Source organism: Oncorhynchus mykiss, chromosome 16, assembly GCF_057628025.1.
Source record: "Oncorhynchus mykiss isolate SJ-2025 chromosome 16, ASM5762802v1, whole genome shotgun sequence".
NCBI classification, from domain to species: Eukaryota; Metazoa; Chordata; class Actinopteri; order Salmoniformes; family Salmonidae; genus Oncorhynchus; species Oncorhynchus mykiss.
Genome location: NC_143037.1, coordinates 1,950,001 through 1,962,707, shown reverse-complemented (window position 1 = coordinate 1,962,707; position 12,707 = coordinate 1,950,001). Strand labels below are relative to the sequence as shown.

At 51.0% G+C, this 12,707-nt stretch overlaps 1 protein-coding gene across 1 annotated transcript in view; it reads left to right on the top strand.

Moving 5' to 3' along the window:
* The first annotated feature begins 40 nt into the window (after window positions 1-40).
* The window catches only part of LOC118939484 (uncharacterized), a 22,734-nt gene continuing 10,067 nt past the window's right edge, over window positions 41-12,707 (top strand). The window contains exon 1 of the mRNA XM_090201674.1: window positions 41-492. Coding sequence (XP_090057800.1) covers window positions 76-492 — 417 coding nt within the window. The 5' untranslated portion in view covers window positions 41-75. The remainder of the gene's footprint in view (window positions 493-12,707) is intronic.

The following is a 12,707-nucleotide window of genomic DNA, read 5'->3' as shown; positions in this document are numbered from 1 at the left end:
CAAGCTAAACACCTTCTTCGCTTGCTTTGACGATAACACAGTGACTATCGCCACGTAGCACTCACTTCTGTCATCATGAAGTGCTTTGAGAGGATCATATCACCTCCACCTCCCCATGTCACCCTAGACCCACTCCAATTTGCATACCGCCCCAATATATCCACAGATGATGCAATCGCCATCGCACTGCACACTGCCCTATCCCATCTGGTCAAGAGGAATGCCTACGTGAGAATGCTGTTCATTGACTATAGCTCAGCCTTCAACACCATAGTATCCTCCAAACTCATCATTGAGCTCGGGGCCCTGGGTACTGAACCCCCCCCCGTGCAACTGGATCCTGGGCTTCCTGACCCCCCACTACAATACCTCCACTACGCTGATGCTCAACAACCTACACCACCCGATGTCACAGGAAGGCCAAAAAGATCATCAAGGACAGCAACCACCCGAGCCACTGCCTGTTCACACCGCTATCATCCAGAAGGCGAGGTCAGTAGTGGTGCATCTTAGCTTGGACCGAGAGACTGAAAAACAGATTCAATCTCAAGGCCACCAGGTTATATCCTCATTTAAAACCTCTTTTACAGAGACATAATACTAGGCCAGTAGTAGTGGCTAGAGCTTTGGCCGGCAGGTAACGTAGTGGCTAGAGCGTTGGACGGCAGGTAGCCTAGTGGTTAGAGCGTTGGACGGCAGGTAGCCTAGTGGTTAGAGCGTTGGACGGCAGGTAACCTAGTGGTTAGAGCGTTGGACGGCAGGTAGCCTAGTGGTTAGAGCGTTGGACGGCAGGTAGCCTAGTGGTTAGAGAGTTGGGCGGCAGGTAGCCTAGTGGTTAGAGAGTTGGGCGGCAGGTAGCCTAGTGGTTAGAGAGTTGGGCGGCAGGTAGCCTAGTGGTTAGAGCGTTGGGAGGCAGGTAGCCTAGTGGTTAGAGCGTTGGGCGGCAGGTAGCATAGTGGTTAGAGCTTTGGACGGCAGGTAGCCTAGTGGTTAGAGAGTTGGGCGGCAGGTAGCCTAGTGGTTAGATTGTTGGGCGGCAGGTAGCCTAGTGGTTAGAGTGTAGGGGCGGCAGGTAGCCTAGAGGTTAGAGTGTAGGGGCGGCAGGTAGCCTAGTGGTTAGAGTGTAGGGGCGGCAGGTAGCCTAGTGGTTAGATTGTTGGGCGGCAGGTAGCCTAGTGGCTAGAGCGTTGGACGGCAGGTAGCCTAGTGGTTAGAGCGTTGGGCGGCAGGTAGCCTAGTTGTTAGAGCGTTGGACGGCAGGTAGCCTAGTGGTTAGAGCGTTGGGCGGCAGGTAGCCTAGTTGTTAGAGCGTTGGGCGGCAGGTAGCCTAGTGGTTAGAGCGTTGGGCGGCAGGTAGCCTAGTGGTTAGAGCGTTGGGCGGCAGGTAGCCTAGTGTTGAGAGCGTTGGGCGGCAGGTAGCCTAGTTGTTAGAGAGTTGGGCGGCAGGTAGCCTAGTGGTTAGAGCGGCAGGTAGCCTAGTTGTTAGAGCGTTGGGCGGCAGGTAGCCTAGTTGTTAGAGAGTTGGGCGGCAGGTAGCCTAGTGGTTAGAGTGTTGGGCGGCAGGTAGCCTAGTGGTTAGAGTGTTGGACGGCAGGTAGCCTAGTGGTTAGAGTGTAGGGACGGCAGGTAGCCTAGTGGTTAGAGAGTTGGGCGGCAGGTAGCCTAGTGGTTAGAGCGGCAGGTAGCCTAGTGGTTAGAGAGTTGGGCGGCAGGTAGCCTAGTGGTTAGAGTGTTGGGCGGCAGGTAGCCTAGTGGTTAGAGTGTAGGGGCGGCAGGTAGCCTAGTGGTTAGAGTGTAGGGGCGGCAGGTAGCCTAGTGGCTAGAGCGTTGGACGGCAGGTAGCCTAGTGGTTAGAGCGTTGGGCGGCAGGTAGCCTAGTGGTTAGAGCGTTGGGCGGCAGGTAGCCTAATTGTTAGAGCGTTGGGCGGCAGGTAGCCTAGTGGTTAGAGCGTTGGGCAGCAGGTAGCCTAGTGTTGAGAGCGTTGGGCGGCAGGTAGCCTAGTGGTTAGAGTGTTGGGCGGCAGGTAGCCTAGTGGTTAGAGTGTTGGACGGCAGGTAGCCTAGTGTTGAGAGCGTTGGGCGGCAGGTAGCCTAGTGGTTAGAGTGTTGGGCGGCAGGTAGCCTAGTGGTTAGAGTGTAGGGGCGTCAGGTAGCCTAGTGGTTAGAGCGTTGGGCGGCAGGTAGCCTAGTGGTTAGAGTGTAGGGGCGGCAGGTAGCCTAGTGGTTAGAGCGTTGGGCAGCAGGTAGCCTAGTGTTGAGAGCGTTGGGCGGCAGGTAGCCTAGTGGTTAGAGTGTTGGGGCGGCAGGTAGCCTAGTGGTTAGAGTGTTGGGCGGCAGGTAGCCTAGTGGTTAGAGTGTAGGGGCGGCAGGTAGCCTAGTGGTTAGAGCGTTGGGCAGCAGGTAGCCTAGTGTTGAGAGCGTTGGGCGGCAGGTAGCCTAGTGGTTAGAGTGTTGGGCGGCAGGTAGCCTAGTGGTTAGAGTGTAGGGGCGGCAGGTAGCCTAGTGGTTAGAGTGTAGGGGCGGCAGGTAGCCTAGTGGTTAGAGTGTTGGGCGGCAGGTAGCCTAGTGGTTAGAGTGTATGGGCGGCAGGTAGCCTAGTGGTTAGAGTGTTGGGCGGCAGGTAGCCTAGTGGTTAGAGTGTAGGGGCGGCAGGTAGCCTAGTGGTTAGAGCGTTGGGCAGCAGGTAGCCTAGTGTTGAGAGCGTTGGGCGGCAGGTAGCCTAGTGGTTAGAGTGTTGGGCGGCAGGTAGCCTAGTGGTTAGAGTGTAGGGGCGGCAGGTAGCCTAGTGGTTAGAGTGTAGGGGCGGCAGGTAGCCTAGTGGTTAGAGTGTTGGACGGCAGGTAGCCTAGTGGTTAGAGTGTAGGGACGGCAGGTAGCCTAGTGGTTAGAGAGTTGGGGCGGCAGGTAGCCTAGTGTTTAGAGTGTTGGACTAGTAACCGAAAGGTTGCTGGATAAAATCCCAGAGCTGACAAGGTAAAAATCTGTCATTCTGCCCCTGAACAAGGCAGTTAACCCACTGTTCCTAGACCATTGTAAATAAGAATATGTTCTTAACTGACTTGCCTAGTTAAATAAAAAATGTAATATATATATATATATACAGTGCCTTGCGAAAGTATTCAGCCCCCTTGAACTTTGCGACCTTTTGCCACATTTCAGGCTTCAAACATAAAGATATAAAACTGTATTTTTTTGTGAAGAATCAACAACAAGTGGGACACAATCATGAAGTGGAACGACATTTATTGGATATTTCAAACTTTTTTAACAAATCAAAAACTGAAAAATTGGGCGTGCAAAATTATTCAGCCCCTTTACTTTCAGTGCAGCAAACTCTCTCCAGAAGTTCAGTGAGGATCTCTGAATGATCCAATGTTGACCTAAATGACTAATGATGATAAATACAATCCACCTGTGTGTAATCAAGTCTCCGTATAAATGCACCTGCACTGTGATAGTCTCAGAGGTCCGTTAAAAGCGCAGAAAGCATCATGAAGAACAAGGAACACACCAGGCAGGTCCGAGATACTGTTGTGAAGAAGTTTAAAGCCGGATTTGGATACAAAAAGATTTCCCAAGCTTTAAACATCCCAAGGAGCACTGTGCAAGCGATAATATTGAAATGGAAGGAGTATCAGACCACTGCAAATCTACCAAGACCTGGCCGTCCCTCTAAACTTTCAGCTCATACAAGGAGAAGACTGATCAGAGATGCAGCCAAGAGGCCCATGATCACTCTGGATGAACTGCAGAGATCTACAGCTGAGGTGGGAGACTCTGTCCATAGTACAACAATCAGTCGTATATTGCACAAATCTGGCCTTTATGGAAGAGTGGCAAGAAGAAAGCCATTTCTTAAAGATATCCATAAAAAGTGTTGTTTAAAGTTTGCCACAAGCCACCTGGGAGACACACCAAACATGTGGAAGAAGGTGCTCTGGTCAGATGAAACCAAAATTGAACTTTTTGGCAACAATGTAAAACGTTATGTTTGGCGTAAAAGCAACACAGCTGAACACACCATCCCCACTGTCAAACATGGTGGTGGCAGCATCATGGTTTGGGCCTGCTTTTCTTCAGCAGGGACAGGGAAGATGGTTAAAATTGATGGGAAGATGGATGGAGCCAAATACAGGACCATTCTGGTAAAAAAACCTGATGGAGTCTGCAAAAGACCTGAGACTGGGACGGAGATTTGTCTTCCAACAAGACAATGATCCAAAACATAAAGCAAAATCTACAATGGAATGTTTCAAAAATAAACATATCCAGGTGTTAGAATGGCCAAGTCAAAGTCCAGACCTGAATCCAATCGAGAATCTGTGTAAATAACTGAAATCGCTGTTCACAAATGCTCTCCATCCAACCTCACTGAGCTCGAGCTGTTTTGCAAGGAGGAATGGGAAAAATTTCAGTCTCTCGATGTGCAAAACTGATAGAGACATACCCCAAGCGACTTACAGCTGTAATCGCAGCAAAAGGTGGCACTACAAAGTATTAACTTAAGGGGGCTGAATAATTTTGCACGCCCAATTTTTCAGTTTTTGATTTGTTAAAAATGTTTGAAATATCCAATAAATGTCGTTCCACTTCATGATTGTGTCCCACTTGTTGTTGATTCTTCACAAAAAAATACAGTTTTATATCTTTATGTTTGAAGCCTGAAATGTGGCAAAAGGTCGCAAAGTTCAAGGGGGCCGAATACTTTCGCAAGGCACTGTATATATATATAGAGCGTTGGACGGCAGGTAGCCTAGTGGTTAGAGCGTTGGGCGGCAGGTAGCCTAGTTGTTAGCTGCCGCCCCTACACTCTAACCTCTATCTAAAACCTGAACATAATACTGTGGAGATATCCTCGTGTGAAACCTCTCATACAGAGACATGATAATGACTGTAGTTTCAGTAGGTGTTTAGTGGTTGAAATGTATGTGAAGAGTTGTTCTGAGTCAGAATGAGGCAGGAAAAGCTATATAGACTGACTGTGATCATGATGTGTGTGTGTAGTTAAGGGAAATACCCAGCATGTGATTGTCATCTCTCTAGATGAAGTAACGTCATGTCTGTTTCAACACATTCTGAGCCAGCCTGTTCATTTTTTGATTGTGTCGGCCCATAGGGCCCTTGTCGACAGTAGTGCACTATATAGGGAATAGGGCTCTGGTCAACAGTAGTGCACTATATAGGGAATAGGGCTCTGGTCAACAGTAGTGCACTATATAGGGAATAGGGCTCTGGTCAACAGTAGTGCACTATATAGGGAATAGGGCTCTGGTCAACAGTAGTGCACTATGTAGGGTACAGGGCTCTGGTCAACAGTAGTGCACTATGTAGGGTATAGGGTGCCATTTGGGGTGTGCCTGGGTATGATATTTGATTCATGCCAGCCTGAGATCCACATTCCCTCTGAAGTCATCGGCAGATTGCCGATGATGTTTTATTTTCTCGTTCCCATGATAACAACAGATGTAGTTGTTACGTAACCCTGCTATTACAACCGCTGCAGAAGAGAGGGAGAATAAACACTACCATAAAGGAGATGTTATCCAGGAATGAATGTACATAATTTTTATGAAAATAAATAAATAAATACTCAGTTGTTTATACTCACGCATAGTTTAGATGAAGGTTATGGCGATGGATGGGACTGGAATAAAATAGAGTGTTCAGTCAGTCATGTTATAATATTGACTAGACGGGATGAGGTGGAGGTAATCAGCGTTGTTGGCTCAGAGACAGACAGTTGTCGGTAATATATGACCTTTTTTTCCTCCCTCTTCATTGGCTGTGTTTCATACAGGAAACAGTAACCGTGGCAACCACCCACAGTACCCAGGATCCCCCCCCCGTGACCAGTCACTTCCTGTTTCCTGTTTACACTGTTCTACAATCTATTTTCACATAGTTTTTTGGTGGGGGGGGCTCTGGTTTCTGGTGGGGGGGCTCTGGTTTCTGGTGGGGTGGCTCTGGTTTCTGGTGGGGGGGCTCTGGTTTCTGGTGGGAGGGCTCTGGTTTCTGGTGGGGGGGCTCTGGTTTCTGGTGGGGTGGCTCTGGTTTCTGGTGGGGGGGCTCTGGTTTCTGGTGGGAGGGCTCTGGTTTCTGGTGGGGGGGGCTCTGGTTTCTGGTGGGAGGGCTCTGGTTTCTGGTGGGGGGGCTCTGGTTTCTGGTGGGGGGGCTCTGGTTTCTGGTGGGGGGGGCTCTGGTTTCTGGTGGGAGGGCTCTGGTTTCTGGTGGGGGGGCTCTGGTTTCTGGTGGGGGGGCTCTGGTTTCTGGTGGGGGGGCTCTGGTTTCTGGTGGGGGGGCTCTGGTTTCTGGTGGGGGGGCTCTGGTTTCTGGTTTGAAGATCTACGTAGCGGAGGAGAACACTGGAAAATCATTATTTACCACATCTTTTTAAAATAGCTTTTACTTTAAAAAAAAACAACAACTTCCTTGTTTGACTCACTCCCATTTATTTAGCTTTTTCACTGATTAACAAAGAACTTTAAAAGGCATGGCACTGAGACTAAGTGCAGTAAATTGTTACGGTGCGTGAATGAGGACCCAAAAGCGAATTAACTTAAACAGAGCTTCTTTAATTACCAAACATAGGTAGGCTCAGACGGACCGGCAGATTCCGACAGGACAAGACAAGGTTACAGCAAACATGACGACAGTCTGGTTCAGGCATGAAACACAACAAACAAGAATCCGACAAGGACAGGAACAAAAACAGAGAGAGATATAGGGGACTAATCAGAGGGAAAAAGGGAACAGGTGGGAAAAGGGGTGACGAGGTGGTTAGGAGGAGACAAGGCACAGCTGGGGGAAAGAGGGGGTGGAAAGGTAACCTAACAACGACCAGCAGAGGGAGACAGGGTGAAGGGAAAGGACAGAGACAAGACACAACATGACAGTACATGACAGTACCCCCCCACTCACCGAGCGCCTCCTGGCGCACTCGAGGAGGAAACCTGGCGGCAACGGAGGAAATCCTCGATCAGCGCACGGTCCAGCACGTCCCGAGAGGGAACCCAACTCCTCTCCTCAGGACCGTACCCCTCCCAATCTACGAGGTACTGGTGACCACGGCCCCGAGGACGCATGTCCAAAATTCTACGGACCCTGTAGATGGGTGCGCCCTCGACAAGGATGGGGGGGGGGGGGGGGAAGACGAGCGGGGGCGCGAAGGACGGGCTTGATGCAGGAGACATGGAAGACCGGGTGGACGCGACGAAGGTATCGCGGAAGAAGAAGTCGAACTGCGACAGGATTAATGACCCGAGAAATACGGAACGGACCAATGAACCGCGGGGTCAACTTGCGAGAAGCCGTCTTAAGGGGAAGGTTCTGAGTGGAGAGCCAAACTCTCTGACCGCGACAATATCTAGGACTCTTAGTTCTACGCTTATTAGCAGCCCTCACAGTCTGCGTCCTATAACGGCAAAGTGCAGACCTGACCCTCTTCCAGGTGCGCTCGCAACGTTGGACAAAAGCCTGAGCGGAGGGGACGCTGGACTCGGCGAACTGAGATGAGAACAGCGGAGGCTGGTACCCGAGGCTACTCTGAAAAGGAGATAGCCCGGTCGCAGACGAAGGAAGCGAGTTGTGGGCGTATTCTGCCCAGGGGAGCTGTTCTGACCAAGACGCAGGGTTACGAAAAGAAAGACTGCGTAAGATGCGACCAATAGTCTGATTGGCCCGTTCTGCTTGACCGTTAGACTGGGGGTGAAAGCCGGAAGAGAGACTGACGGAAGCCCCAATCAAACGGCAAAACTCCCTCCAAAATTGAGACGTGAATTGCGGACCTCTGTCCGAAACGACGTCTGACGGAAGGCCATGAATTCTGAAAACATTCTCGATGATGATTTGTGCCGTCTCTTTAGCAGAAGGAAGCTTAGCAAGGGGAATGAAATGAGCCGCCTTAGAGAACCTATCGACAACCGTAAGAATAACAGTCTTCCCCGCTGACGAAGGCAGTCCGGTGACAAAATCTAAGGCGATGTGAGACCACGGTCGAGAAGGAATAGGAAGTGGCCTGAGACGGCCGGCAGGAGGAGAGTTACCGGACTTAGTCTGCGCGCAGACCGAACAAGCAGCCACGAAACGACGCGTGTCATGCTCCCGGGTGGGCCACCAAAAACGCTGGCGAATGGAAGCAAGCGTACCCCGAACGCCAGGGTGGCCGGCTAACTTGGCAGAGTGAGCCCACTGAAGAACGACCAGACGAGTAGGAACGGGAACGAAAAGAAGGTTCCTAGGACAAGCGCGCGGCGACGGAGTGTGAGTGAGCGCTTGTTTTACCTGCCTCTCAATTCCCCAGACAGTCAACCCGACAACACGCCCCTCAGGGAGAATCCCCTCGGGGTCAGTGGAGGCTACTGAAGAACTGAAGAGACGAGACAAAGCATCAGGCTTGGTGTTCTTAGAGCCCGGACGATAAGAAATCACGAACTCGAAACGAGCGAAAAACAGCGCCCAACGAGCCTGACGCGCATTAAGTCGTTTGGCAGAACGGATGTACTCAAGGTTCCTATGGTCAGTCCAAACGACAAAAGGAACGGTCGCCCCCTCCAACCACTGTCGCCATTCGCCTAGGGCTAACCGGATGGCGAGCAGTTCGCGGTTACCCACATCATAGTTACGTTCCGACGGCGACAGGCGATGAGAAAAATACGCGCATGGGTGGACCTTGTCGTCAGAGAGGGAGCGCTGAGAAAGAATGGCTCCCACGCCCACCTCTGACGCGTCAACCTCGACAACGAACTGTCTAGAGACGTCAGGTGTAACAAGGATAGGAGCGGATGTAAAACGATTCTTGAGGAGATCAAAAGCTCCCTGGGCGGAAACGGACCACTTAAAGCACGTGTTGACAGAAGTAAGGGCTGTGAGAGGAGCTGCCACCTGACCGAAATTACGGATGAAACGACGATAGAAGTTCGCGAAGCCGAGAAAGCGCTGCAGCTCGACGCGTGACTTAGGGACGGGCCAATCAATGACAGCTTGGACCTTAGCGGGATCCATCTTAATGCCTTCAGCGGAAATAACAGAACCGAGAAATGTGACGGAGGAGGCATGAAAAGTGCACTTCTCAGCCTTCACAAAAAGACAATTCTCTAAAAGGCGCTGGAGGACACGTCGAACGTGCTGAACATGAATCTGGAGTGACAGTGAAAAAATCAGGATATCGTCAAGGTAAACGAAAACAAAGATGTTCAGCATGTCTCTCAGGACATCATTGACTAATGCCTGAAAGACAGCTGGAGCGTTAGCGAGGCCGAAAGGAAGAACCCGGTATTCAAAGTGCCCTAACGGAGTGTTAAACGCCGTCTTCCACTCGTCCCCCTCCCTGATGCGCACGAGATGGTAAGCGTTACGAAGGTCCAACTTAGTGAAAAACCTGGCTCCCTGCAGGATCTCGAAGGCTGAAGACATAAGAGGAAGCGGATAACGATTCTTCACTGTTATGTCATTCAGCCCTCGATAATCTATGCAGGGGCGCAGAGACCCGTCCTTCTTCTTGACAAAAATAAACCCCGCTCCGGCGGGAGAGGAGGTGGGGACTATGGTACCGGCGTCAAGAGCTACAGACAAATAATCTTCGAGAGCCTTACGTTCGGGAGCCGACAGAGAGTATAGTCTACCCCGGGGGGGGGGGTGGTTCCCGGAAGGAGATCAATACTACAATCATACGACCGGTGTGGAGGAAGAGAGGTGGCCCTGGACCGACTGAACACCGTGCGCAGATCGTGATATTCCTCCGGCACCCCTGTCAAATCACCAGGCTCCTCCTGTGAAGAAGAGACAGAGGAAACAGGAGGGATAGCAGACATTAAACATTTCACATGACAAGAGACGTTCCAGGAGAGGATAGAATTACTAGACCAATTAATGGAAGGATTATGACAAACTAGCCAGGGATGGCCCAAAACAACAGGTGTAAAAGGTGAACGAAAAATTAAAAAAGAAATGGTTTCACTATGATTACCAGAAACAGTGAGGGTTAAAGGTAGCGTCTCACGCTGAATCCTGGGGAGAGGACTACCATCCAGGGCGAACAAGGCCGTGGGCTCCTTTAACTGTCTGAGAGGAATGTCATGTTCCCGAGCCCAGGTCTCGTCCATAAAACAGCCCTCCGCCCCAGAGTCTATTAAGGCACTGCAGGAAGCTGACGAACCGGTCCAGCGTAGATGGACCGACAAGGTAGTGCAGGATCTTGAAGGAGAGACAGGAGTAGTAGCGCTCACCAGTAGCCCTCCGCTTACTGACGAGCTCTGGCCTTTTACTGGACATGAAGTGACAAAATGACCAGCGGAACCGCAATAGAGACAGAGGCGGTTGGTGATTCTCCGTTCCCTCTCCTTAGTCGAGATGCGGATACCTCCCAGCTGCATGGGCTCAGCACCCGAGCCGGCAGAGGAAGATGGTAGTGATGCGGAGAGGGGGGCGACGGAGAGCGCGAGCTCCTTTCCACGAGCTCGGTGACGAAGATCAACCCGTCGCTCAATGCGAATAGCGAGTTCAATCAAGGAATCCACGCTGGAAGGAACCTCCCGGGAGAGAATCTCATCCTTTACCTCTGCGCGGAGACCCTCCAGAAGACGAGCGAGCAAGGCCGGCTCGTTCCAGCCACTGGAGACAGCAAGAGTGCGAAACTCAATAGAGTAGTCTGTTATGGATCGATTGCCTTGACATAGGGAAGACAGGGCCCTGGAAGCCTCCTCCCCAAAAACAGATCGATCAAAAACCAGTATCATCTCCTCCTTAAAGTCCTGATACTGGTTAGTACACTCAGCCCTTGCCTCCCAGATTGCCGTGCCCCACTCACGAGCCCGTCCAATAAGGAGAGATATGACGTAGGCGACACGAGCAGTGCTCCTGGAGTAAGTGTTGGGCTGGAGAGAAAACACAATATCACACTGGGTGAGGAACGAGCGGCATTCAGTGGGCTCCCCAGAGTAACACGGCGGGTTATTGATTCTGGGCTCCGGAGATTCGAAAGCCCTGGAAGTGGCCGGTGGATCGAGGCGGAGATGGTGAACCTGTTCTGTGAGGTTGGAGACTTGGGTGGCCAGGGTCTCAACGGCATGTCGAGCAGCAGACACTTCCTGCTCGTGTCTGCCTAGCATCGCTCCCTGGATCCCGACGGCTGAGTGGAGAGGATCCGAAGTCGCTGGGTCCATTCTTGGTCGGATTCTTCTTTTACGGTGCGTGAATGAGGACCCAAAAGCGAATTAACTTAAACAGAGCTTCTTTAATTACCAAACATAGGTAGGCTCAGACGGACCGGCAGATTCCGACAGGACAAGACAAGGTTACAGCAAACATGACGACAGTCTGGTTCAGGCATGAAACACAACAAACAAGAATCCGACAAGGACAGGAACAAAAACAGAGAGAGATATAGGGGACTAATCAGAGGGAAAAAGGGAACAGGTGGGAAAAGGGGTGACGAGGTGGTTAGGAGGAGACAAGGCACAGCTGGGGGAAAGAGGGGGTGGAAAGGTAACCTAACAACGACCAGCAGAGGGAGACAGGGTGAAGGGAAAGGACAGAGACAAGACACAACATGACAGTACATGACATAAATAGCATTTTCAGGCTTATATTATACAGATAGGGCTCCCTGTGTAGTGCATGACTCTGACTCCATAATAAGTGCCCTCGTATGAATCTGTCATATTCCTCTTGTATTGGACGTGAATCACCATGGCAACGTTTTACAACTCAACATCGTTCCTCTGCCTTCTTTTAGCACAGCGCTTCACGTCTTTCACGGGAAACTGTGTGTAGAGATAATGAACGTGAGGAAATGAACAACTATTAAACAGATGTGCTGATTTCAGATTCGTTGTTGCGATTTCGTATTTTCTGTTAGGCTTTATGGATCGTCTTTAATTAATCGACTTTCTACAAACACGGCAATTTATGTTTCAAGTGAAGCAGACTGGTGGCTGGAATCTGATGGCTGGAATCTGATGGCTGGAATCTGATGGCTGGAACCTGATGGCTGGAATCTGGTGGCTGGAATCTGATGGCTGGAATCTGATGGCTGGAATCAGATGGCTGGAATCTGATGGCTGGAATCTGATGGCTGGAATCTGATGGCTGGAATCTAATGGCTGGAGGCTGATGACTGGAATCTGATGGCTGGAATCTGATGGCTGGAGGCTGATGGCTGGAATCTGATGGCTGGAATCTGATGGCTGGAGGCTGCAGAGGTGATGTCATTGGACCAGAACAGCAGAGACAGAGAGTCGACCGACTGACCGACCCAGAGAAAAACAAGCCTCTGGGTTGCGTCCCAAATGTCACCCTATTCCCTATACAGTGCACTACTAAGAGGACCCATAGGCCTCTTCCTCAATAGGTCTCTGGTCAAAAACAGTGGCCTATACAAGGAAACGGGTGACATTTGGGATGCTGATATTTCTTTATCCTGATCCTCTTTGCAGCCCCAGCAGGAGAGGGTGTGTGTGTGTGCGTGTGCGTGTGCGTGTGCGTGTGTGTGTGTGTGTGTGTGTGTGTGTGTTTTTCTGTGAGTGTGCTAGCTGACCTGGTGGGCTGCCAAAGCGAAGGCTGCTGGGAATTGGTGCTTCATGCCAAGCGGGCAGGGCAGCAGGGAGGTTCGGCGGCCAACATTAGAAGCTCACATCTTTGTTCCCTGAAACCTGGTGTTCTGCCAGAGGCCTCATTTCAGCTCTGTGGCATGATTACACTGGATTGAAGCC